A 27,374-nucleotide genomic window follows, 5' to 3' on the forward strand; every position below is an offset into this window, starting at 1 on the left:
TTCATCACAAAATTTTTTCATCCCAAAATTTTTTAATCCCAAATTTTTTATTCCAAAATTTTTTAATCCAAAAATTTTTAATCCCAAAATTTTTAACCCCAAATTTTTTCATCCCAAATTTTTTCATCCCAATTTTTTTTAAATCCCAAAATTTTTTAATCCCAAAATTTTTTAATGCCAAATTTTTTAATCCCAAATTTTTTATTCCAGAATTTTTTAATCCCAAAATTTCTTAATCCAAAATTTTTTAATCCCAAAATTTTTTAATCCAAAATTATTTCAACTCAAATTTTTTACTCCAAAATTTTTTAATCCCAATTTTTTAATCCAAAAATTGTCATTCCAAAATTTTTTAATTCAAAATTTTTTCATCCCAAATTTTTTATTTCCAAGTTTTTTAATCCCAAAATTTTTTAATCCAAAAATTTTTAATCCCAAAATTTTTTAATCCAAAATTCTTTCATCCCAAATTTTTTTATCCCGAAATTTTTTAATCCCAATTTTTTTTATCCCAAATTTTTTTATCCCAATTTTTTTTCATCCCAAATTTTTTTAATCCAAATTTTTCAATCTCAAAATTATTATTCCAAAAATTTTTAATTCAAAGTTTTTTCATCCCAAATTTTTTATTCCAAAATTTTTTCTTCCCAAAGTTTTTAATCCAAAAATTTTTAATCCCAAAATTTTTTTACCCCAAATTTTTTCATCCCGAAGTTTTTTAATCCAAATTTTTTTAATCCAGATTTTTTAAATCCCAAACATATTTTTAATATAAATAATTAATTTCTGTATACCAAAAATTCCTCAAAATTCACCCAGATTTTTTTCCATTTTTTTCCATTTTTATATTTTTAGAAATTTTAAATTTTTACCTTTTCTCCCTTAATTTCCCCTCCATTTGGATTTTTTTTAATCCTCTCTTCCCATCGCCTTTAACCTGAAATTTCTCTTTTTTTTTCCTATAAATATTGAATTTTTTGCACCAAAAATTCCTTAAAATTCACCCAGATTTCTTTTACAATTTTACATTTGTTACATTTTTACAAATTTTTACAAATTTTAAATTTTTACCTTTTCACCTTTAACTTCCACCCCCAATTTGATTTTTTAATCCTCTCTTCCCATCGCCTTTAACCTGAAATTTCTCTTTTTCCCCCTATAAATATTGAATTTTTTGCACCAAAAATTCCTCAAAATTCACCCAGATTTTTTTCCATTTTTTCCATTTTTATATTTTTACAAATTTTCACATTTTTTACCTTTTCACCTTTAATTTCCCCTCCATTTGGATTTTTTAATCCTCTCTTCCCATCGCCTTTAACCTGAAATTTCTCTTTTTTTCCCTATAAATACTGAATTTTTTGCACCAAAAACTTCCTGAAAACTCACCCAGATTTGTTCTACTTTTACATTTTTTCATTTTCACATTTTTTACCTTTTCACCTTTAACTTCCACCCCCAATTTGATTTTTTAATCCTCTCTTCCCATCGCCTTTAACCTGAAATTTCTCTTTTTCCCCCTATAAATATTGAATTTTTTGCACCAAAAATTCCTCAAAATTCACCCAGATTTTTTTCCATTTTTTCCATTTTTATATTTTTACAAATTTTCACATTTTTTACCTTTTCACCTTTAATTTCCCCTCCATTTGGATTTTTTAATCCTCTCTTCCCATCGCCTTTAACCTGAAATTTCTCTTTTTTTTTCCTATAAATATTGAATTTTTTGCACCAAAAATTCCTTAAAATTCACCCAGATTTCTTTTACAATTTTACATTTGTTACATTTTTACAAATTTTTACAAATTTTAAATTTTTACCTTTTCACCTTTAATTTCCCCTCCATTTGGATTTTCTAATCCTCTCTTCCCATTGCCTTTAACCTGAAATTTCTCTTTTTTTCCCTATAAATACTGAATTTTTTGCACCAAAACTTCCTGAAAACTCACCCAGATTTGTTCTACTTTTACATTTTTACAAATTTTAAATTTTTACCTTTTCACCTTTAACTTCCACCCCCAATTTGATTTTCTAATCCTCTCTTCCCATCGCCTTTAACCTGAAATTTCTCTTTTTTTTTCCCTATAAATATTGAATTTTTTGCACCAAAAATTCCTTAAAATTCACCCAGATTTCTTTTACAATTTTACATTTGTTACATTTTTACAAATTTTTACAAATTTTAAATTTTTACCTTTTCACCTTTAACTTCCACCCCCAATTTGATTTTTTAATCCTCTCTTCCCATCGCCTTTAACCTGAAATTTCTCTTTTTCCCCCTATAAATATTGAATTTTTTGCACCAAAAATTCCTCAAAATTCACCCAGATTTTTTTCCATTTTTTCCATTTTTATATTTTTACAAATTTTCACATTTTTTACCTTTTCACCTTTAATTTCCCCTCCATTTGGATTTTTTAATCCTCTCTTCCCATCGCCTTTAACCTGAAATTTCTCTTTTTTTCCCTATAAATACTGAATTTTTTGCACCAAAAACTTCCTGAAAACTCACCCAGATTTGTTCTACTTTTACATTTTTTCATTTTCACATTTTTTACCTTTTCACCTTTAACTTCCACCCCCAATTTGATTTTTTAATCCTCTCTTCCCATCGCCTTTAACCTGAAATTTCTCTTTTTCCCCCTATAAATATTGAATTTTTTGCACCAAAAATTCCTCAAAATTCACCCAGATTTTTTTCCATTTTTTCCATTTTTATATTTTTACAAATTTTCACATTTTTTACCTTTTCACCTTTAATTTCCCCTCCATTTGGATTTTCTAATCCTCTCTTCCCATTGCCTTTAACCTGAAATTTCTCTTTTTTTCCCTATAAATACTGAATTTTTTGCACCAAAACTTCCTGAAAACTCACCCAGATTTGTTCTACTTTTACATTTTTACAAATTTTAAATTTTTACCTTTTCTCCCTTAATTTCCCCTCCATTTGGATTTTCTAATCCTCTCTTCCCATCGCCTTTAACCTGAAATTTCTCTTTTTTTTTCCCTATAAATATTGAATTTTTTGCACCAAAAATTCCTTAAAATTCACCCAGATTTCTTTTACAATTTTACATTTGTTACATTTTTACAAATTTTTACAAATTTTAAATTTTTACCTTTTCACCTTTAACTTCCACCCCCAATTTGATTTTTTAATCCTCTCTTCCCATCGCCTTTAACCTGAAATTTCTCTTTTTTTCCCTATAAATATTGAATTTTTTGCACCAAAACTTCCTGAAAACTCACCCAGATTTCTTTTACCTTTTACATTTTTTCATTTTCACATTTTTTACCTTTTCACCTTTAATTTCCCCTCCATTTGGATTTTCTAATCCTCTCTTCCCATCGCCTTTAACCTGAAATTTCTCTTTTTTTTTCCCTATAAATATTGAATTTTTTGCACCAAAAATTCCTTAAAATTCACCCAGATTTCTTTTACAATTTTACATTTGTTACATTTTTACAAATTTTTACAAATTTTAAATTTTTACCTTTTCACCTTTAACTTCCACCCCCAATTTGATTTTTTAATCCTCTCTTCCCATCGCCTTTAACCTGAAATTTCTCTTTTTCCCCCTATAAATATTGAATTTTTTGCACCAAAAATTCCTCAAAATTCACCCAGATTTTTTTCCATTTTTTCCATTTTTATATTTTTACAAATTTTCACATTTTTTACCTTTTCACCTTTAATTTCCCCTCCATTTGGATTTTCTAATCCTCTCTTCCCATCGCCTTTAACCTGAAATTTCTCTTTTTTTTTCCCTATAAATATTGAATTTTTTGCACCAAAACTTCCTGAAACCTCACCCAGATTTCTTTTACATTTTTTACATTTGTTATATTTTTACAAATTTTAAATTTTTACCTTTTCACCTTTAACTTCCACCCCCAATTTGATTTTTTAATCCTCTCTTCCCATCGCCTTTAACCTGAAATTTCTCTTTTTTTCCCTATAAATACTGAATTTTTTGCACCAAAACTTCCTGAAAACTCACCCAGATTTGTTCTACTTTTACATTTTTCCAAATTTTAAATTTTTACCTTTTCTCCCTTAATTTCCCCTCCATTTGGATTTTCTAATCCTCTCTTCCCATCGCCTTTAACCTGAAATTTCTCTTTTTTTTCCCTATAAATACTGAATTTTTTGCACCAAAACTTCCTGAAACCTCACCCAGATTTCTTTGGCTCTGCTGCCAGGTCCGGACCCGCTCCGTGGGGGAATGTGTGGCTTTTTATTACATGTGGAAAAAATCTGAACGTTACGATTTCTTCGCTCAACAAACCCGTTTTGGGAAGAAAAAATACAACCTGCACCCTGGGGTCACGTAAGATCTGCCTCATTTCATCATTTTTGGCCTTAAATCCTGATTTTTGGGGGTTTTGGGTTTTTTTTTTTGGGTTTTTTTTTTTGTTTTTTTTTTTTTTTTCCCGTTCTCAGCTGAAAATTCAAGGATTCAGAGCCTCATTTGCTGTAAGAAAACACCCAAAATATTTTAAAAAACAACAACAAAAATAAATAAATAAATAAATAAATAAATGTGTATAAAATCATCTGTAAAATTCATTTCTTTAAAATAAGGCGAGCTTCACGCCGAGGAGCAGGTTTGAGTTTTGTTAAATTTGGTTTGAAATATGACTAAGAATTTAAATATGAATAAGTTTTTCTTTTAAATGCACGTTTGCATTAAATATCTTTTCCAGACCAAAGCCTGAATCCCAAATTTCAGGTGGGATTTTTGGATTGTTGTCTCTCCATCCTTCTGACACACCAACAAATCATTTTTTATTTCTTTTTTTTTTTGGGTACCCAAAATTCCTTTTCCTGGCTGAGGAAAGAGGGGATGCTCATCTCCATCCTACTCTTTCCAATTTTATTTCATTTTATTTCATTTTATTTTATTTTATTTTATTTTATTTTATTTTATTTTATTTTATTTTATTTATTTTATTTTTTTTTATTATTTTTTTTATTTTTTTATTTTATTTTATTTTATTTTATTTTTCTTTTAACTTTTATTTGCATTCCTCATTTCTTCCTGCCTCCTCCTTTGGAATATTTTTATTTTCCCAAACATTTTGGGGCTCAGAGGACTCACAGAGTTTTTCTGACCTGGCTTCCCCATCTCCTCCCATTCATGGTGGGTTTCCCCCCCCCTATTTTCCATTTTTTTACTTCCTGTTTTCCATTTTCAATTATTTTCTATTTTCCCCTATTTTCCATTTTTTTCTTCCCCTCCTGTTTTCCATTTTTTCCCCTCCTATTTCCCATTTCCCCCTTTTTTCCCATTTCTCCCTATTTTCCTCTCTATTTTCCATTTCCTCTCTATTTTCCATTTCCCCCCATTTTCCATTTCCCCCCATTTTCCATTTTCCCTTATTTTCCATTTTCCCCTTTCCATTTTCCCCCTATTTTCCATTTTTTTCCTTCCTCTTTCCCATTCCCCCCATTTTCCATTTTCCCCTCATTTTCCATCTCCCCATTTTTTCCATTTCCACCATTTTTTTTATTTTTCCCTCCACTTTTCCGTTTCCCCCTATTTTCCATTTCCCTCCCATTTTCCATCCCCCATTTCCCATTTCTCCCCCATTTTCCAGGGTATCCCCCAGGAATATTTCCAGGATATTCCCCCTGGAATATTCCCATCCCAGCTGAGCTCTGTGTTTCCTGCAGGGATTCCATGGATTTCTGGGATATTCCCATCCCAGCTGAGCTCTGTGTTTCCTGCAGGGATTCCATGGATTTCTGGGATATTCCCATCCCAGCTGAGCTCTGTGTTTCCTGCAGGGATTCCATGGATTTCTGGGATATTCCCATCCCAGCTGAGCTCTGTGTTTCCTGCAGGGATTCCATGGATTTCTGGGATATTCCCATCCCAGCTGAGCTCTGTGTTTCCTGCAGGGATTCCATGGATTTCTGGGATATTCCCATCCCAGCTGAGCTCTGTGTTCCCTGCAGGGATTACATGGATTTCTGGGATATTCCCATCCCAGCTGAGCTCTGTGTTTCCTGCAGGGATTCCATGGATTTCTGGGATATTCCCATCCCAGCTGAGCTCTGTGTTTCCTGCAGGGATTACATGGATTTCTGGGATATTCCCATCCCAGCTGAGCTCTGTGTTTCCTGCAGGGATTCCATGGATTTCTGGGATATTCCCATCCCAGCAGAGCTCTGTGTTTCCTGCAGGGATTACATGGATTTCTGGGATATTCCCATCCCAGCTGAGCTCTGTGTTCCCTGCAGGGATTCCATGGATTTCTGGGATATTCCCATCCCAGCTGAGCTCTGTGTTCCCTGCAGGGATTCCATGGATTTCTGGGATATTCCCATCCCAGCTGAGCTCTGTGTTCCCTGCAGGGATTACATGGATTTCTGGGATATTCCCATCCCAGCTGAGCTCTGTGTTCCCTGCAGGGATTCCATGGATTTCTGGGATATTCCCATCCCAGCTGAGCTCTGTGTTCCCTGCAGGGATTACATGGATTTCTGGGATATTCCCATCCCAGCTGAGCTCTGTGTTCCCTGCAGGGATTCCATGGATTTCTGGGATATTCCCATCCCAGCTGAGCTCTGTGTTTCCTGCAGGGATTCCATGGATTTCTGGGATATTCCCATCCCAGCTGAGCTCTGTGTTTCCTGCAGGGATTCCATGGATTTCTGGGATATTCCCATCCCAGCTGAGCTCTGTGTTTCCTGCAGGGATTACATGGATTTCTGGGATATTCCCATCCCAGCTGAGCTCTGTGTTTCCTGCAGGGATTCCATGGATTTCTGGGATATTCCCATCCCAGCAGAGCTCTGTGTTTCCTGCAGGGATTACATGGATTTCTGGGATATTCCCATCCCAGCTGAGCTCTGTGTTTCCTGCAGGGATTCCATGGATTTCTGGGATATTCCCATCCCAGCAGAGCTCTGTGTTTCCTGCAGGGATTACATGGATTTCTGGGATATTCCCATCCCAGCTGAGCTCTGTGTTTCCTGCAGGGATTCCATGGATTTCTGGGATATTCCCATCCCAGCTGAGCTCTGTGTTTCCTGCAGGGATTCCATGGATTTCTGGGATATTCCCATCCCAGCTGAGCTCTGTGTTTCCTGCAGGGATTACATGGATTTCTGGGATATTCCCATCCCAGCTGAGCTCTGTGTTTCCTGCAGGGATTACATGGATTTCTGGGATATTCCCATCCCAGCTGAGCTCTGTGTTTCCTGCAGGGATTACATGGATTTCTGGGATATTCCCATCCCAGCTGAGCTCTGTGTTTCCTGCAGGGATTACATGGATTTCTGGGATATTCCCATCCCAGCTGAGCTCTGTGTTTCCTGCAGGGATTCCATGGATTTCTGGGATATTCCCATCCCAGCAGAGCTCTGTGTTTCCTGCAGGGATTACATGGATTTCTGGGATATTCCCATCCCAGCTGAGCTCTGTGTTTCCTGCAGGGATTACATGGATTTCTGGGATATTCCCATCCCAGCTGAGCTCTGTGTTTCCTGCAGGGATTCCATGGATTTCTGGGATATTCCCATCCCAGCTGAGCTCTGTGTTTCCTGCAGGGATTACATGGATTTCTGGGATATTCCCATCCCAGCTGAGCTCTGTGTTTCCTGCAGGGATTACATGGATTTCTGGGATATTCCCATCCCAGCTGAGCTCTGTGTTTCCTGCAGGGATTACATGGATTTCTGGGATATTCCCATCCCAGCTGAGCTCTGTGTTTCCTGCAGGGATTCCATGGATTTCTGGGATATTCCCATCCCAGCTGAGCTCTGTGTTTCCTGCAGGGATTACATGGATTTCTGGGATATTCCCATCCCAGCTGAGCTCTGTGTTTCCTGCAGGGATTCCATGGATTTCTGGGATATTCCCATCCCAGCTGAGCTCTGTGTTTCCTGCAGGGATTCCATGGATTTCTGGGATATTCCCATCCCAGCTGAGCTCTGTGTTTCCTGCAGGGATTACATGGATTTCTGGGATATTCCCATCCCAGCTGAGCTCTGTGTTTCCTGCAGGGATTACATGGATTTCTGGGATATTCCCATCCCAGCTGAGCTCTGTGTTTCCTGCAGGGATTACATGGATTTCTGGGATATTCCCATCCCAGCTGAGCTCTGTGTTTCCTGCAGGGATTCCATGGATTTCTGGGATATTCCCATCCCAGCTGAGCTCTGTGTTTCCTGCAGGGATTACATGGATTTCTGGGATATTCCCATCCCAGCTGAGCTCTGTGTTTCCTGCAGGGATTACATGGATTTCTGGGATATTCCCATCCCAGCTGAGCTCTGTGTTTCCTGCAGGGATTACATGGATTTCTGGGATATTCCCATCCCAGCTGAGCTCTGTGTTCCCTGCAGGGATTACATGGATTTCTGGGATATTCCCATCCCAGCTGAGCTCTGTGTTTCCTGCAGGGATTCCATGGATTTCTGGGATATTCCCATCCCAGCTGAGCTCTGTGTTTCCTGCAGGGATTCCATGGATTTCTGGGATATTCCCATCCCAGCTGAGCTCTGTGTTCCCTGCAGGGATTACATGGATCGTCTCCTGGACGAGAGCGAGAGCGCAGCTTCCAGCCGGGCCCCGTCCCCTCCGCCCGCAGCCTCCAGCAGCGCCGGCCAGTCCGAGAGGGATGAGGGCAGCAGCAGCACCCAGAACGGTGAGAGAGCCCATCCCTGTCCCTGGAACTCCATCCCAGCCTGTCCCGGGACAGGAGAGCCCATCCCTGTCCCTGGAACTCCATCCCAGCCCGTCCTGGGACAGGAGAGCCCATCCCTGTCCCTGGAACTCCATCCCAGCCCATCCTGGGACAGGAGAGCCCATCCCTGTCCCTGGAACTCCATCCCAGCCTGTCCCTGGAACTCCATCCCAGCCTGTCCCTGGAACTCCATCCCAGCCTGTCCTGGGACAGGAGAGCCCATCCCTGTCCCTGGAACTCCATCCCAGCCTGTCCCAGGACAGGAGAGCCCATCCCTGTCCCTGGAACTCCATCCCAGCCTGTCCCTGGAACTCCATCCCAGCCTGTCCCTGGAACTCCATCCCAGCCTGTCCTGGGACAGGAGAGCCCATCCCTGTCCCTGGAACTCCATCCCAGCCTGTCCCAGGACAGGAGAGCCCATCCCTGTCCCTGGAACTCCATCCCAGCCCGTCCTGGGACAGGAGAGCCCATCCCTGTCCCTGGAACTCCATCCCAGCCTGTCCTGGGACAAGAGAGCCCATCCCTGTCCCTGGAACTCCATCCCAGCCTGTCCCGGGACAGGAGAGCCCATCCCTGTCCCTGGAACTCCATCCCAGCCCGTCCTGGGACAGGAGAGCCCATCCCTGTCCCTGGAACTCCATCCCAGCCTGTCCCGGGACAGGAGAGCCCATCCCTGTCCCTGGAACTCCATCCCAGCCTGTCCCGGGACAGGAGAGCCCATCCCTGTCCCTGGAACTCCATCCCAGCCTGTCCTGGGACAGGAGAGCCCATCCCTGTCCCTGGAACTCCATCCCAGCCTGTCCTGGGACAGGAGAGCCCATCCCTGTCCCTGGAACTCCATCCCAGCCTGTCCCGGGACAGGAGAGCCCATCCCTGTCCCTGGAACTCCATCCCAGCCTGTCCTGGGACAGGAGAGCCCATCCCTGTCCCTGGAACTCCATCCCAGCCTGTCCCGGGACAGGAGAGCCCATCCCTGTCCCTGGAACTCCATCCCAGCCTGTCCCGGGACAGGAGAGCCCATCCCTGTCCCTGGAACTCCATCCCAGCCCGTCCTGGGACAGGAGAGCCCATCCCTGTCCCTGGAACTCCATCCCAGCCCGTCCTGGGACAGGAGAGCCCATCCCTGTCCCTGGAACTCCATCCCAGCCTGTCCCGGGACAGGAAGGGCTCTGCCATGGCACTGACACCTCCCACCATCCTTTGGACAATCCCAGGGATCCAGGAGCAGCCACAGCTTCTCTGGGAATTCCATCCCACCCCTCCCCACCCTCACAGGGATGATTCCTTCTCACTGTCCCATCTATCCCTGGCCATTTTTCCATTTAAATCCATTCCCTGTGTCCTGTCCCTCCATCCCTTGTTCCCAATCCCTCCCCAGCTCTCCTGGAGCCCCTCCAGGCCCTGAGCTCTCCTTAAACCTTCTCCAGGTGAACACAAACACCTTATTTCATGCTAAAACAGGATTTTAAAAACCCCTCCAGGTTTCCATTTAGGCAGGGGTCCTGCCTTGGAGATAAATCCCCCTGGAATTCCCTGTGAGCTGGGATTTGTGAGTTCCTGTGTTCCCTGTGGAATTGCACTGCCATGGGGAGAACTGGGCAGGGCACTGGGTTGAAATTGTGCTTTCCTGAGGCAGCCCAGGTGAGGAGAGCTCACCTGCAGTCCTGGATTCCAGGACATTCTCTCTGTTCCTTACTTCCATAAACTCCTGTGTCATTTGTCAGCACATCCATCACAGTGAGGAGAAGGATTAAAACACTGGGATTTTAATGAATTAAGAGTTCAAATCCTGCTTTCCTGAGGCAGCCCAGGTTGCTGTGTTGCTGCTGAACTTTCTCACCTGTTCTTTCTCTCTGCCCCAGGTGTCTCTGCCAACGGCCCAGGGGAGGTGCCAGGGAAAGAGGAGGCAAAACTGGAGGGACTGCACGTGAATGGACCCTGCAGTGGGAAGAAAACCCCTCACACAGAGCTGGATACAAATGGTTATGAACCCCAAAACCTCTCCAGTGACCCCAAACTGGCTCATTCAGCCTCAAGGAACGAGCCTGAGCTGGAAGAAAAGAGTGAGAGACCTGTGAAGAGGAGAAGGATGAACAGCAGTGGCAAGGAGAGCCCGGGGGCTTCAGAGTTCTTGCAGGACACCAACTCCCACGGCAAGATGGAGGAGCTGGAAACTTTGGATGACTGAGTGCTGGGAGCTGATTTTATTCCTTGGAGTAAATTTTGGGTGTCTAAAATTTTCAGGGTTGATGGGTTACCTTCCAAAATCCAGTTCCATAAACAATCTGAGATTTTTATTATTATTAATATTATTATTATTAATATTATTATTGTTTGTTTCCTGAGACCTTCTAATTGGCTCTAAAGATCCAATGATTTGGGTTTTTTTCAGTGCTGAAAAGCAGCAGAATATTGAATTTCCCAGAGCTGGCAGCTGCAGTTCTGGGGTAAAAGGCTCTTAAATATTTAAGGAACGAAGCAGGGAGTTGCTGCAAAAAAAAAATATTCCCAGCCTAACACATTAAAGAATGTGTTAATACAGCATTTAATGTATAAAACAGCATTTAATCAGTGTACAAGTGAACAAAGCATTTGGGGCTTTGCAGGAAGTTAAAATAAAACAGGAAAAGCCAAGACAGAGCAGGCACAGAGAATTCCACTCCTGCTGGAGAGAGGAAAATGTCATCCCATCATTAAGGAACCCTCATGAATCCTGAAAGTTACGAGCACAACTATTTTTATATATAGAAGTTTTAAAAGGTAAATAAATAAACCAGGTCAGGTTTGTCTATGTAAAATTGTTGACATCAATGATGTCTTTCCATATTCTTTATCTGGGCTAAAGAAATACATTCTGTATTTTTCCAGATTTCTTTGTAGCCTTTGAAAGATTTTTACAGTACTTAATGTCTTGATTGAACTGTCCTTTCTTAAAACAAAAGCTTGTATAATTTTCTTACCTTGTACAGTTGGTAAACTTTTATGAGAGAGTTGATAACCCTGAGTCTAATGTCAGCTTCCTTTTATTTTGCTGAAGTCTTTTCTAAAAAAAAAAAACCAACCAAAAAAAAAAAAAAAACACCAACCCCCAAACCAAACCAAACCAACAGAGTTAAAAATTAATCACCAACGTGTTAATTTTCTTCCTAGAAACTGGTAAATAATTGACATAAGAATGGTTAGGAAGCATTTGATTCTGAAAACTTGTTTCTTGGTGTTTTTTCTTTTTCTTGTTTTCTGGCAAATAACGTTTCAATTTTTTGTCAGGCACGCTGCTTGCACTGCACACATTTCCTTGCTTTCTTCCTCCCTTTATTTGGAACTCAGAGAAATGTCACAGCAGCCAAATTCTCGAGTTGTACTGAACCTTCTTCCAGCTGAGCTGTTCCATCAGGCTCTGGTTTCTTTTCCAGCCTTTGCCCTGGTTGGAAATGGGTTGGAAATGCAGCTGGGAGCTGCTGCTGGCCCGGGAATTGTGAGGAGCACACCCAGGGCAGGGCTTGGACCTGGTGATCTCAGAGGTCTTTCCCAACCTTTGAAAATCCTGGATTTTGTATTGGTGCCCAGGGACGAGCTCGCCTGGAGAAGGGAGGGCAGGAATTTCACGTTTCAGTGTGAAAAACCAAAAAACTGCTCCTAAAGAAATGGGAAGTGGGTGATGCTCACCCTTGGCAGCAGCACCACTGGAAAGTTGGGGATGTGGGATTTACATCCAGCAGTCAGGAACACTGGAAATCCAAATTCATTTTGCTTTTTTTTTTTTTTTTTTTTTTTTTTTCCCCCCCCCCAGCTCGGCTCCACTCCTGCTCTGTTAAAATTCAGGCTAATTGTTCATTTGTGTGATTGGTAACCCCGTGTCGTCCTCGTCCTCCTCCTCCTTCTCCTCCTCTTTCTCCTCATCCTCCTCCTCGTCCTCCTTCTTCTCCTCCTCCTCGTCTTCCTCCTCCTCTTCTTCCTCCTCCTCATCCTCCTCTTTCTCCTCCTCTTTCTCCTCCTCCTCCTCTTCTTCCTCCTCCTCCTCTTCTTCCTCCTCCTCCTCCTCTTCCTCCTCCTCTTCCTTCTCCTCCTCTTCCTTCTCCTCCTCCTCCTCTTCTTCCTCCTCCTCCTCCTCTTCTTCCTCCTCCTCCTCCTCCTCCTCCTCCTCTTCCTCTTCCTTCTCCTCCTCTTCCTTCTCCTCTTCTTCCTTCTCCTCTTCCTCCTCTTCCTTCTCCTCTTCCTTCTCCTCCTCCTTCTCCTCCTTCTCCTCCTCCTCCTCCTTCTCCTCCTCCTTCTCCTCTTCCTTCTCCTCTTCCTTCTCCTCCTCCTCCTCCTCCTTCCTCCTCCTTCCTCCTCCTTCCTCCTTCCTCCTTCCAGGTGTGCTGCCCATCCTGAGCTGGTTCTTTTCAGGTTTTTCTGCTCTTCATGGTTCCAGTTAAAGGAATGGTTTTGAAATGGATGCTCGAACCCACAGCTCGGGGCTCGGGCTGGTTTGGTTTCTTCTCCTCGGATTTTGTGATCAGGAGTGACCCAGAGCTGGGCACGAGGATGGGCTGGGGTGCAGGGAGCCATCAGCTCTGCCTGCCAGCCCTGCTCGGGGCTGAGCTCTGCTCATTGGTAATCAGGGCCCGCGTTAATGAAGGAACGCCCGAGGCACAGGTTGCTGTTCACTCTCCCCTGTGCTTATGAGCAGAACCCCAAGGTCTCCCCTTTCCACAAACAGAATCCTATTTCCAGTTTCACCGTTTTCTTCGGATGCTCTTTGTTTGTGGTTCTAAGTTGGAAATAGTTCCCAAAAATCCATAGGAAAGTTTCCAGATGAATTGTCTCGGGCTCGTGTGAGAAATCCAGCACTGTGTATATTTTCAGGAATGTTGCTTTGGGTTTTTTTTTAATATTTCCTTTTTTTTTTTTTTTTTTTTTTTTTTTGTGATACTTAGAAGAGACCTGACATTCCATAATCCACCATGTAATGCTCAGCTAGACTTTAAGAATATTTTCATTCTAGTTTACCTTTTGTTTATGCTGGTGTTTTATACAATACTTTGTTCATGTTTCAGACTGCAGCCACTCTAACTCAATTAAGTCCTTGCACTACTAAAGCTATTGAAAATCCTGGAAATCTGCTCACTTGGCTTTCATTTTCCAAGCTTGGGAATCCAGTCCAACAGGAAATCCTGGGCCTTCCCAAAGGATTCAGTGTGCTGTAAAACCCTCACACTCACACACAAACCCTACACATGAGGTTATTTTTTTTCCACACAGTATTTTGCACTGTCGGTAATTCCCTCCTCTTACTCCCCTTCCCTGTCTGCAATTCTGGAAAAGCTTATTAAAATATTTTTAAACTTCCTGTCTGCATCCAAAATTCCTGACTATTTTATTTGTTTTTTATCTCCAGAGGGGTGGAATACTTCTCAGAGGTTGGGAGAGCAGTGACTCTGTTACCCTGCAGTACCAAAACCCATTTTTCTGGATCAAATTCCAGCTGTTTCCTTCATCCCTCTTTCCTTCTCAAGGAATATCCAAGCTGGAAACCCAGAATCCCCCTCCCCTCACCCTGCTGGGACTGGGGGGCTGTGAAGAGCCCCCTAAATCCCTGATTTTTCCACCCCCAGCATTCCCATCCTCTCCAGCCAGGGAAGAGAGGGACGAGGCAGGAGCAGCTTTGGTTCATTGGTTTATTGGAAGCAAATACAAAAATACAGAGGCACATAAATCCTTTTCTGCTCTCATTCCTCACATCCACAGCCTGCCACACATTCAGCTTTTCATCACTAAAATGCTCATTTTGTAAATAGATTCTCTATAGAAAACTTTTTTCTTTTTTTTTTTTTTTAGTCAATTAATAGCATAGAAAACGCTGTTAGAGGAATTCTTGGCTTTCCCAGGGTGCAGGATCCAGCAGGATCCCAGCGTGAACAAAATAAGCTTTAAAAATCCTTTTCTGTTAGGACTGCAAATCTAACCAGTAGATTGAAAAATAAACAGAAAATCATTAAAAAACAAAACACAGAATCAACCTCCTGGCTGTGAACTCAGCACGGCGGAGTCGGAGCACAAGGGGGAAAAATGGGAATTTGGGAATGCTGCAGCAAGAGGCAGGAGTGGGTGGGAGGGGCCCCAGCAGCACCTGGATACTGGGAACCAGTACAGGGACCAGTACAGGAACTGTACAGGGACCAGTACAGGAACCAGTAAAGGAATTGTACAGGAACCAGTACAGGAATTGTACAGGAACCAGTACAGGAACTGTACAGGGACCAATACAGGAACCAGTAAAGGAATTGTACAGGAACCAGTACAGGAATTGTACAGGAACCAGTACAGGAACTGTACAGGGACCAGTACAGGAACCAGTAAAGGAATTGTACAGGGACCAATACAGGAACTGTACAGGGACCAGTACAGGAATTGTACAGGGACCAGTACAGGGACTGTACAGGGACCAGTACAGGAATTGTACAGGGACCAGTACAGGGACTGTACAGGGACCAGTACAGGAATTGTACAGGGACCAGTACAGGAACTGTACAGGAATTGTACAGGAACCAGTACAGGAACTGTACAGGAACCAGTAAAGGAACTGTACAGGAATCAATACAGGAACCAGTACAGGGACCAATACAGGGACTGGGAGGCTTCTGCACAGCAGGAAGGGTTTGTCACCCTCCCTCCCCTGGGACAAAGCCGAGGTTTCACTGGAATTTTGGGAGACAAAATAATTAGGGATTTCTTTTTTTCACTGTGCTCAGAGGGGGAACGTGCTGCTCCAGGACACCCCAACTGCCCCCTGGCACTGCAGTGACCACAAAATCCATACCAGAAAAAAAAAAAAACATTAAAAAGGGAATTGTGGCTCTGGAATTGCTCCAGGAGCAGGAGGTTGGAGCAGGCAGCACCTTCCCCAGCACACCAGGCTGGAGCTGAGCCTCACAGAAAATCTCTTTCCCACCCAAAAACTTCCAGTAAACTCCAACAAATGCAGCGTTGCCCAACAGCAGTTCCAGTTCAAGCAAATATCTTCTAAAAAACCCCCAGTGCCAGTGTCTAGAGAAGCTGTTAGGGTACAAAAATCCCTAAATACATTATTTCACTAGAAGTTTTTTTTGTAACCAAGCTTAAAAAAGAATTCTTTTTAAAGTGAAACAGAACCCAAGGAGACCTGGAAAGAAGCGCTGGGTAAGAGACCCTTTAAAAATCACTGAACACTGCCCAAAGTGTTACAATTCCCATTCTTTCCGTGGGTCACAAACCCAGGGCGATTCATTCATGGAAAACAAGAATTGTGGATCCCCCTGTGCTTGCCAAAAAAATAAAAAAAACTATTTAAGTCCTTGTGCCTCTTCCAGGGGTGGGAGCTGCAGCCTCTGCAGATTCCCTGGATGTGCTGGGCCAGCTGGGACAACCTTGGCTCTCCTGTGATCCCAGCAGTTTCTCCCTGGAGGATGCTGCCAGCGAAGCCAGCAGCTTTCCCAAATCCCAGGCTCAGCAGTGCCAGGAAAACCCTTCCAGAGGCGAACCCAAGGCTCTGCTAAACCCAGGAGAGCAGACCCAGCTTTTGAGAAGGGGGTTTATGGACCAAACAAACAGGAAATAATCAGGAAACAGCTAAAAAATTCAGTCCAGAGAGCACTGGATATTCAAACCCAAGAGGTTTCGGCCCAGCCCAGGAGCAGCTTCCAGGGAATTCCGGGTCCCTGGGCATTCCCATCCTTCCAGAGGGAGCGGGCTGGGCATGGAGCCAGCCCCAGGCTCCCAGCCAGGCTGGCACGAGCAGATCCACAGATCCCAGGGAGCAGATCCAGCCAGGACCGCCCTGGCACATCCCCGGGAGCAGAACTTCCAGCCCTGCACCCTGTGCCCATCTCCACCAACCCCCAGCTTGATTAGAAACCCGTTGGTTGCTCCCAATCAGAGTTAATTAGGCTCATCCTTCCCCGTGCAGGCTGGAGGGATCTTCCCATGGATTTGTGAAGGCAGCAATCTCAGCTGTGCAAATTAAGAGCATCCCCAGTGGCTGCTGGCAGGAGCCCCGGAGCCCTTCCCACGTTCTGCCCGCGATCAAGCGAACAGAAAGAGGTGAATTCCCAAAAAACCAGAAGCCTCTCCCTGCTCACACCGAGCTCTTCCCTTTAATATCCATCTTGCTGCCAGCATCCGACTCCTTGCTCATCTGCTCCTCGGTGAAAGTGATGTAGGAATACACCAGGCTTCCAGCAATACTGCAAGAGATTCAGGGAGTACCTTGGGAACGAGCTCGGCTCCCGGGGCAGCCACACAGCCAGGAAAAGCCAGAGCCGGGCACAAGGATCTGCTGATTCCCATGAAAATGCCCAGTTTTCCTCCTAAAGTCGGGAGTTTTGTTTAATTCCTGCCAAAACAGTTCCCAGCCTAGTGCTGGATCCTTTGCACCCCTGAAGGGATCCTGCTGAAGGACAGGACGGGCTCCCAAAACAGCCCAGAAAGGAGACTTTTCCAAAAGCCGAGAAATAAGAAACACCAGGTGAAATAATCCCCCCAAAAAATTCCATGACTCTGCTTGGCAAGTCGGGGAAAACTCAATTTTCCTGCTAAAATACTCCTGGCTTTAAAACAAACCAAGTCTGGGAGCATCCCACAGACCAAGCCCAAAAACCCCAATTCCATGGGAGGGGAAATTCATTAAATCAGCCAAATCACTTCAGTTTGACCCCAGATTTCACTTAAAAACCATAAATAAACCACTGCTCTTACCTGATATTTAAACCAATGAAGTTCATCCATGTAAAAATATAATCTCCTCCAAAAAACATCCCAATATAGGTTATTAAAATATTCTGCAAAGGAACAAGATGGGAGGAACAAAACAGCCTGAGACACGGGAACGTGCAGAAAAGAGAATTTATGGAAGAGGGAATTTATGGAAGGGGGAATTTATGGAAGGGGGAATTTATGGAAGAGGGAATGCAGGGGGTGGAGCATGGGGGCTGTAATGAGGAGTTAATGCAATTCCCAAGGGATAATCAGGGGCTTTTTTTTTGTTGTTTTTTTTTGGAATGCCACTCACCTTAATGCAGCCAACTATTGTAGTTGTAAGAGCAGAGTTGTACTGAGTGCAAAGGACCGTGGAATACATCAAAATAAACCTATGGAAAAGAGCCAGCATCAGGGAGAGCCCCCTGGGAACCACCTCACCCCACCACCCCGGCCATGGAAGGTGTCCCTGCCCTCCAGGGAACGAGCTGAGCTTAAATCCCAGCCCAAAGCATTCCAGGGTCCCACGATCCATTCCCATCCTTTCCCCAGCTGTATTTATCCCACTTTTTGAGCTAAACCTGCACTGGAGGAGGGTGGGAGAAAATTCCCACCCAGCACAACTCTCAGGGATGGCCTCCCGAACAAGACTGAGGATTTATGATGGTTTTTAATTACCAACAGGGCACCACAATTCCCTGTTTCTGGAATGGGAGTGCCTTCCCTGCTCCCAGCCCAGCAGCCCAGGCCTTACCCCATCACACAGGACAGCGTGAACTGCAGGATGAAGAAGGTGTCTGCCCAGCCCTGGTACTCCACTGCCTGCAGGGAACAGCAGCTTCAGAGCCTTGGGAAGCACAGAATTCCCAGAAAGACCAGGAACAACCCCCCCAGCACTGGCTTGCACCTCACAGCAGGAAAAACCAACCCAGTTCCAAGCCTGGAGTGAGATTCCCAAGGCTGGGCATCCCCAGTGGCATCAGCTCCAGACTCAGCACTCAGCTGAACCCCTGCAGAAAGCAGGGAACCATTCCCACGAGGCAGAGGAAGCAGGAGAGGCATCGCCCAGGCTGTTCTCCAGAACTGCAAGGGTCTGGAACTCACTCACTGCAAACCACAGCACATCCCAGGGGAGCTGTGACCTCTGCACATGGAGCTGACACAGGAGCTCGAGGCAGGCTGGATTTCAGGGAAGGGCTTTTTGTGGGACGGGTTTGGGGGACATTTGGAATGCTGGATCCAGTGCCACAGACAGGGAGAGTCCAGAGGGGCCACCAAGATCCTGCAGGGACTGGAGCATCTCCTTGAGAACTCAGGGATCTCAGCCAGGAGCCAAGGAGAAGGAGCCAGAGGTGCCCAGGGACAGGAGCAGGGAGCCAGGGACACAGAGGGACACAGAGGGACACACAGAGACACACAGGGACACAGGGACACAGGGACACAGGGACACACAGGGACACAGGGGACACACAGGGGACACACACAGGGACACACAGGGGACACAGGGGACACACACAGGGACACAGGGGACACAGGGGACACACACAGGGACACACAGGGACACAGGGACATAGGGGACACACACAGGGACACACACAGGGACACAGGGACACACAGGGACACACAGGGGACACACACAGGGACACACAGGGACACACACAGGGACACAGGGACACACAGGGACACACAGGGACACACACAGGACACACAGGGGACACACAGGGGACACACAGGGGACACACAGGGGACACACAGGGACACACACAGGACACACAGGGGACACACAGGGGACACACACAGGACACACAGGGGACACAGGGGACACACACAGGGACACAGGGGACACAGGGGACACACACAGGGACACACAGGGACACAGGGACACACAGGGACACACAGGGACACAGGGACATAGGGGACACACACAGGGACACACACAGGGACACAGGGACACACAGGGACACACAGGGGACACACAGGGACACACAGGGACACACAGGGGACACACACAGGGACACACAGGGACACACACAGGGACACAGGGACACACAGGGGACACACAGGGGGCACACAGGGGACACACAGGGGACACACAGGGGGCACACAGGGGACACACAGGGGACACACAGGGGACACACAGGGGACACACACAGGGACACAGGGACACACAGGGGACACACAGGGGGCACACAGGGGACACACAGGGGACACACAGGGGACACACAGGGACACACACAGGGACACAGGGACACACAGGGGACACACAGGGACACACAGGGGACACACAGGGACACACACAGGGACACAGGGACACACAGGGGACACACAGGGGACACACAGGGACACACACAGGGACACACAGGGGACACACAGGGACACACACAGGACACACAGGGACACACAGGGACACACAGGGGACACACACAGGGACACAGGGACACACAGGGGACACACACAGGGACACACAGGGACACAGGGACACACAGGGGACACACAGGGGACACACAGGGACACACACAGGGACACACAGGGGACACACAGGGACACACACAGGACACACAGGGACACACAGGGACACACACAGGGACACACAGGGGACACACAGGGACACACACAGGACACACAGGGACACACAGGGACACACAGGGGACACACACAGGGACACAGGGACACACAGGGACACACAGGGGACACACACAGGGACACAGGGACACACAGGGGACACACACAGGGACACACAGGGACACAGGGACACACAGGGGACACACACAGGCACGGGGCAGGAGCTGCTCCCTCCCCTCCCTGCCCAGCTGCATCAGGGAATGCCGCAGCACCCGGGGCTCCTGCCGGGAACGCATTTCCCAGGGAATTCCAGCCGGGGGTCCCCCTGCAGCTCATCCTTCCCCTTGTGCGGCAGGGATTGTGTGCAGGGCTTTGCTCAGCACACGGAGCACGATGTGCGAGCTGCGATGATTCTCCCCCAGGAACCGCAGCAATTCCCAGCTCCGCAGGCTCCGGAAGGGCTCCCAGCCCCCTCCAGCCCTTCCCAAGGGGATTTTCCTGGAGCTGCCCAGGCGGAGTTTCCTGGCAGCAGCCCCGGCACACAGCGCATCTTTGTCCAGCCCAGAAAGGAGTTGATTCAGAGCAAAAGCAAATTAAAAAAAAAATATATATATATATAAAAAAAAATAAATCAAATTTTCTCTCTCCGGGCTGAACAGAGGCTGCTCACAGCAGCGTTTTCCTTCCCAGACCCAGCTCCTGCTCCTAAATGAACACTTGTATCCCAAATCCAGCGCTCCAGCCCCTGCCATCCCTGCTAATCCCAGCTCCTCAGCCTTTAAACTGCTAACGAGGACAAGGCCACCAGGCTCAGGGGACAGGGGGGCTGGCAGGGCCACCCCAGGGCCACCCTCCAGCCCTTTTGGAGGAGAGAATTTATCACAATTTATCCCCTGCACATGGAGAAGGTGTCCAAAAACCAGGCAGGAAAAAGGAATTTGTTGCTCAGGAGAGCCAGCTGCACATCAGTGAGTGCAACAACAGCAGTAATAATAATAATAATAATAATAATAATAATAATAATAATAATAACATGTGTTTAAAATATTATCAATAATGATTCCACATATACAGGGCCACGGGTAAATAATCATAATCACAGTAGTAATAATAGAGAATAATTTCATATATACAGGACCCTGATATGCTATTATTATTATTCATAATAATATATTACTATTATTATTATTATTATTTCACAGCTCAAGGACAAGCAAAGTGAACCCACACAGCAACCCAACAAAACTGCCCCAGCAAGGACAGAAAAGATGTTGGAAGAAACTCATTGATTCTAAAATTACTCTGCTTCTTTAAACAATATTTGGGTTTTCTTCTTGCTCCCCACTTCCCCATTCCTCAGGTATTACAAAAATGCCTGAATGGAGCAACTCTGTGGCTTTAAGTCCAACGTAAAAATTGCAGTTCCTTTCTGCTGAGGTGGTTTTGGGGCACCCTCCCTTCCTCCTCCTCCTCCTCCTCAGCCCCCCATGCTGTCCATGAGACGCTGTGCCACAAAACCCATGGATTTTGGGATGGCTCTCCTACCTTCTGTGCATCTCCAGTGATGTAGGCAATGCCCAGGGTGGGCAGGATCATGAACAGTGCATTGTAATAGAGCAGACCATACTTCCCCAGCTCCTGGAAATGGGAAACACCCAAGGTGGGAGTGGGAACACAAACTGGGATTCACTTTGCTCCTGGGGGCCGAGTCCATCTGGGATTCCTCAACACGGAGGAGCTGGAGGGTGGGAATTTTGATACGTCATGGAATTCCAGACTGGCTTGGGTTGGGAAGGACCTTAAAGCTCATCCAGCCCCTGGGCAGGGACCTCCCCTTGTCCCAGGCTGCTCCAGCCTGGCCTTGGGCACTGCCAGGGATCCAGGAGCAGCCTCAGCAAATCTGGGAATTCCATCCCAGTCCCTCCCCACCCTCCCAGGCAGGAATTCCTTCCCAAAACCCCACTCAAATCTTCTCTTTCCCAGTTTGAATCCATTCCCTGTGTCCTGTCCCTCCATCCCTTTGTCCCAAGGCCCTCTCCAGCTCCAGACAGATTTTGGGAATGGGATGGGTGAACCTCCCCCCACTGCCCTCACAGAAACCAAGCCCAAAATCCCAACATCCCAAAGGAAGCCAAAGCCCATCCCACCTTTGAATCCAGCTTCTGTTTCACATAGGCACCGTTTGCAGCTGTTAAGGCATCGTTGATGAGGATAAAAATATATCCCTCCAGGTCGAATGCCAAGTCAGCACTGGGAAAGGGAAAAACCTGGAGTTACAGCTGTGGGATGTGCAGGGACAAGGCTTGGAAGAGTCCTTCCTCCTTCTGGGGAGCCAGCAAGTTGTCAGGAAAAGTTATTCACGGGAGGAGGGGTTGGGATTTGGGTCAGGAAAACATTCTTTCCTACTAGAGAGCACGTCTGGGGTTGGGGGGGTTCAAATCAAGTGTTTAATCCCTCTGTTCTTGGGACACACCATGGAACTGCACTGCCATCAGCATGGACCCTCTGGACATCAGGGAATGGGGACAGCTCACCTGGCAGCTACAAATGCACCGAAGATCATAGCAAATACTGTCATCTGAATGCTCCAGGAAAACTTCTTCCTGGAAAACAGAGGCAGGAGGGCACAGCATCAGCCACTGCTCAAGCCTTGGGAATACTCCGAGGGCTTTGGAGCAGAGCAGGGAGAAGCTTTTCTCCCGGAGCAAAGGGGGGGAAAAGAATCCCAAACCAACCCCAAATAAACCAACCCGTGCAGGAGCTGCTAGTAAAGACATTGTCAGACAATTATCTCCGTGATTGTTTTAGGAGATAAAGAACTCAGCCTGGAGGAGTTGGGAGTTCATGGAGAGAGAGCTGCAGCTCTGCCTGGGGCATGGAGCAGCTCCCAGCCTTGGGAAGGGCTCTGGGTTTGGGATCCCTGCAGGAACTGGGGGTGGAACAGCACCCTGAACCTCCCAGCCTTGGGAAGGGCTCTGGGTTTGGGATCCCTGCAGGAATTGGGGCTGGCACAGCACCCTGAACCTCCCAGCCTTGGGAAGGGCTCTGGGTTTGGGATCCCTGCAGGAATTGGGGCTGGCACAGCACCCTGAACCTCCCAAACTGCCCCAGGTGGAGGCAGAGCAGCACATCCCTCTGTCCCAAATCCCTCCAGACACTCGGGAAGGGATTTGGGGCCAGCAGCTCCTGCATCCCCTCCCTCCTCCCGCCCTCCTCCCCTCCCAGCCCGGCCCGGAGCCAAACCCCGACCCGGGAGTCCCGGAACCAGAACCCGGAGCTGTCCCTGGCACCAGGGGCTGGGAGCACTCACTTGAGCAAGAATCCTTCGGCAAACATCGTAAAGAGGATGGAAAACCTGCGCAGGACCGTGAACATGGGCAGGCTGAGGGAGGAAGGGAGGACAGCGGGGTCAGATCCCAAAAGGAGCAGCACAAAAATCTGAAATCCAGCACGGGTTGGGCTGGGCTGGCCGCGTCCTGCTGGGGGAATTCCCTTCTGGATATGGAATCGCTCCTCATGGGAATGGCTCAGACCTGACCCTGCCAGGATGGGGGAGACCAGGGACACCCCCAGAGCCTCACCCCGTGCAGGAGGGGTGGAATAGGAAAGTGGAAAATAGGGGGGAAGGGGAAATGGGGAAAAAATGGTGAATAGGAGGAAAGTGGAAAATAGGAGGAATGGAAAACATGGAAAATAGGGGAAAATGGAGAATATGAGGGAAGACATGGAAAATGGAGTGTAAAAACCCACAATGAAATGGAAGGAGAGGGGCAGCCAGACTGTCCCTGCCAGGTCAGAAAAACTCTGTGACACCCGCAGAGCCTCAGCCCGTGTCCCTCCCTGCCCTGGGGAAGGATTTGGGAACACACACGTGGCACATCCCAAGGAAGGGAAGAGCAGGACCCCGAGGGATCCTGCCCCAGCCCCGGGCTCCCTGGCAATCCTGGAAACCCCCAGGAAATCCCCGTGCAGGAAACCCATCCCTACTTCAGTTTCTTTGTGCTGAACAGTCCTGTGATCTGGTTCCCGAAATACAGGAGAGGTAGAGGAAATGTCTGGAAAAAAGAGGAATAATAAAGGCAGTGTGAGCTCCCCAGAGCACCCTCGGTGGATAAATATAGACAAGGAATTATTCCCAGCCCTCCATGGAAACCTTCACACACACACACGGGTCCTGGAGCAGCTCAGGAAACCGGGAACAGTGCGGGAATCCCGGGGGAACAGAGCCCGGGCTGGGACTGGGACACCCAGGGCTTGGAAAGGAGCCCGGGGAGGGCAGCTGGGTGCTCGGGAAGGGGTTTGGGTGCTGGGGAAGGGGTTTGGGTGCCGGGGAAGGGATTTGGGTGCCGGGGAAGGGATTTGGGTGCCGGGGAAGGGATTTGGGTGCCGGGGAAGGGTCTCACCCGCCGGGGGATGTGTCTGTCCAGGTCAGGGAACTTGACCACCCGCAGCGCCTTCCCTGCCCAGAGCACGGCCACCGTGGCCAGCATCTGTAACAGAGCAGGGGTCACCCCAGAGCCCCCCAAAACTCGGGGTGTGGGGACACCGGGGGGTCCCACTCACCTGGCCCAGCCCCACGCACAGCGAGGACGGGAACCTGCGGGAGGAGAGCACGAATTATGGGGGGCACCCACAGCAGGGGGGTCCCAAAGGCCACACGGCTATGGGGACACTGAAGGGACACCCAGGGTGGGCGAGGGGAAAGAATGGGCTGGGGGTGGGGGCAGCCCCAAAACTGGGGGTGCATGGGGGGTGGGGAGGAGCTGGGACAGGGGGGTGACACACGGGGGAGGGGTGACACACGGGGGGGGTGACACACGGGGAGGGTGACACACGGGGGGGGTGACACACGGGGAGGGTGACACACGGGGCGGGGGGGGTACCCGACCCCAAGGACCGGCGGTGAGTGGCAGGGTCCCCATCCCCATCCTACAGGGGGGTCCCCATGCCCACCTGGAGGGGATTCCCAATGCCAGGGGGGGTACCCCAATCCCAAGATGGGATTCCCGATCTCAGGGTGGGATTCCCGATCCTGGGGGTGAATTCCCGATGCCAGGGGGGTAACCCGACCACGGTGGGGGGTACCCCGATAAGAGGGGTGGGACTGCCGATCTGAGGGGTGGGTACCCCCATCGTAGTGCGGGATTCCCGATCCCAGGGGGGATACCCATGTCCCGGGGTGGGATTCCCGCTCCTGGGGGAGAATTCCCGATGCCAGGGGGGTATCCCGATAGCGGGGTGGGATTCCCGATCTCAGGGTCGATTCCCGATGCCGGGGGGTGATTCCCGATCCCGGGGGTGGGTACCCCGATCCCGGGGCTGATTCCCGATCCCGGGGGTGGGTACCCCGATCCCGGGGCTGATTCCCGATCCCGGGGGTGGGTACCCCGATCCCGGGGCTGATTCCCGATCCCGGGGGTGGGTACCCCGATCCCGGGGCTGATTCCCGATCCCGGGGGTGGGTACCCCGATGCCGGGGGGGTCCCGCCGGCGCGGCCGTACCCGTAGGCGGTGAGGACGCTCTTGTTGACGACGACGATGAGGAAGGAGCTGAGGCCGTAGAAGGCGGCGGCCAGCAGGCGCAGGCAGAGCGGCGGGGCCGCCATGCCCCGCTCCGCATCGCCGGGCGCGGGGGCTCCGGCGGGGGCTCCCCCCTCGGCCGCCCCCTCCGGGCCCCCCCCGGCTGCGGCCGCGGGGCGTCTGCGCGGGACCGACATGGCTGGGGCGGGGCTGGGAGAGCGGCGGGAGCGCGCAACCGCGGGGAGGGACCGGGAGAGGGACCGGGACCGGGAGGGGGAGGGACCGGGAGAGGGGGATGGGACCGCGGGGTAAAGGGACAGAGGGAGGGCGGGATGGGATAATGGGATGGGATACAGGGATGGGATACAGGGATGGGATAAAGGGATGGGGATAGGATAGGATAGGATAGGATAGGATAGGATAGGATAGGATAGGATAGGATAGGATAGGATAGGATAGGATAGGATAGGATAGGATAGGATAGGATAGGATAGGATAGGATAGGATAGGATAGGATAGGATGGGATGGGATGGGATGGGATGGGATGGGATGGGATGGGATGGGATGGGATGGGATGGGATGGGATGGGATGGGATGGGATGGGATGGGATGGGATGGGATGGGATGGGATGGGATGGGATGGGATGGGATGGGATGGGATGGGATGGGATGGGATGGGATGGGATGGGATGGGATAGGATAGGATGGGATGGGATAGGATAATGGGATGGGATAATGGGATGGGAGGCACTGCCAGGGGAGGCCATGGCACACGGGGCTGGTGTGGGGGCACAGCAAGGAGTGCATCTCACAGGAAATCTCATGGGTGTGGGAAACACTGCTGAGGGGAACCCCCAGCACGGGCGGCATGAAGAGGGGAATGGAGGTCACACATGGGGGACACTGCAGGGACAAGGGGACACCAAAGACATGTGTGTGCCCTGTGTGGGCAGGGGGACAGGGATCCATCCCCCCCTCTCCACAGCAGAACTGGGGGGTCAGGACAGTGACAGCAGAACTGGGGGGGTGAGAGCAGTGACAGCAGAACTGGGGGGTCAGAGCCATGCTGGCACTGCTGTCCCTGGCCCGGGGGCCCAGCAGCCTGCTGGGTGTTCCCCTCCGGTGACCCCACACGCAGGATTTTGGCACCAGCCCTTCCCTTTCAGAGATTAAATCTTCCCCTCCGGGCTATGCTCTGCCAAGTGGAAAAATCCCAAAATAAGGCAGCTTGGAGCACAAAAACGCCTCCGCCCTACGGGACGCAGTGGAGGGAACAGATTTGGCTGGGGGACAAAGAGTGAAACGAACAGCTCAGCCCGGCCCTGCTGGGATGTGGGCACCCACCTGGGCACAGCTCTGAGTCCCCACAGCACAAAGTGTCCCGGAGCCCCCGAAGGGGCAGGACACGGCTGGAGGGACGGAGCTGCTCCGGGTGGTGCGGGGGTATGAGGCACCAGCCTCGGCTTGGAAAAAGCAGCGATTCCATAAAATCTTGGATCATTCCGGTTGGAAAAGCCCGCCGACACCATCCAGTCCAACCACTCCAGCGCCGCCAAGGCCACCCCTATCCCATGTCCATCCACACGGCTTTTAAATCCCTCCAGGGTTGGTTTGGAGTCACTCCCAAAGCGAGGAGGGAAGGCAGCAGCGGGACATTCATTGTCCGTGGCCGTGGCTGTGTTTACAGCTCCTTTTGGGAAGCATTATTCCCAATTTTCTCTCTGCCGTGACCTGCCCGGGCACAGCCAGGGCCTGCAGCCTCCGGAGGGAAATGGGGAATGGTGGCCCCGTGGGCAGGAGCTGCCGCTCGCCCCGGCACGCTCGGCTCGCAGGGAAAAGCAAACTCTGCCCAAACTTTCCTTTCCCCGGCTGATTCACGTCC

The 27,374-nt window shown here is 48.5% G+C and overlaps 2 protein-coding genes across 5 annotated transcripts in view; one reads left to right on the top strand and one right to left on the bottom strand.

The window, feature by feature from the left end:
• The window catches only part of MIER1 (MIER1 transcriptional regulator), a 43,097-nt gene extending 31,394 nt beyond the window's left edge, over window positions 1–11,703 (top strand). For 3 of the 4 annotated variants that reach the window (XM_062497964.1, XM_062497962.1, XM_062497963.1), the window contains exons 11-13: window positions 4,204–4,331; window positions 8,528–8,658; window positions 10,560–11,703. In XM_062497964.1, coding sequence (XP_062353948.1) covers window positions 4,204–4,331; window positions 8,528–8,658; window positions 10,560–10,885 — 585 coding nt within the window. In that variant the 3' untranslated portion in view covers window positions 10,886–11,703. The remainder of the gene's footprint in view (window positions 1–4,203; window positions 4,332–8,527; window positions 8,659–10,559) is intronic. The other variant, XM_062497961.1, reaches the window with a different exon arrangement.
• A 5,074-nt stretch (window positions 11,704–16,777) lies between these two features.
• SLC35D1 (solute carrier family 35 member D1) lies at window positions 16,778–25,688 on the bottom strand. Its single transcript, XM_062497508.1, has 12 exons — window positions 25,474–25,688; window positions 24,535–24,568; window positions 24,375–24,461; window positions 23,959–24,026; window positions 23,282–23,353; window positions 22,506–22,574; window positions 22,119–22,221; window positions 21,517–21,609; window positions 18,164–18,231; window positions 17,723–17,801; window positions 17,410–17,492; window positions 16,778–16,898 (listed from the first exon to the last, which is right to left on the bottom strand). The coding sequence occupies exons 1-12, from the start codon at window positions 25,686–25,688 to the stop codon at window positions 16,790–16,792; spliced, it is 1,080 nt and encodes a 359-aa protein (XP_062353492.1). The 3' UTR covers window positions 16,778–16,789.
• Window positions 25,689–27,374: the final 1,686 nt, after the last annotated feature.

This window comes from Cinclus cinclus, chromosome 8, assembly GCF_963662255.1.
Source record: "Cinclus cinclus chromosome 8, bCinCin1.1, whole genome shotgun sequence".
NCBI lineage: Eukaryota > Metazoa > Chordata > Aves > Passeriformes > Cinclidae > Cinclus > Cinclus cinclus.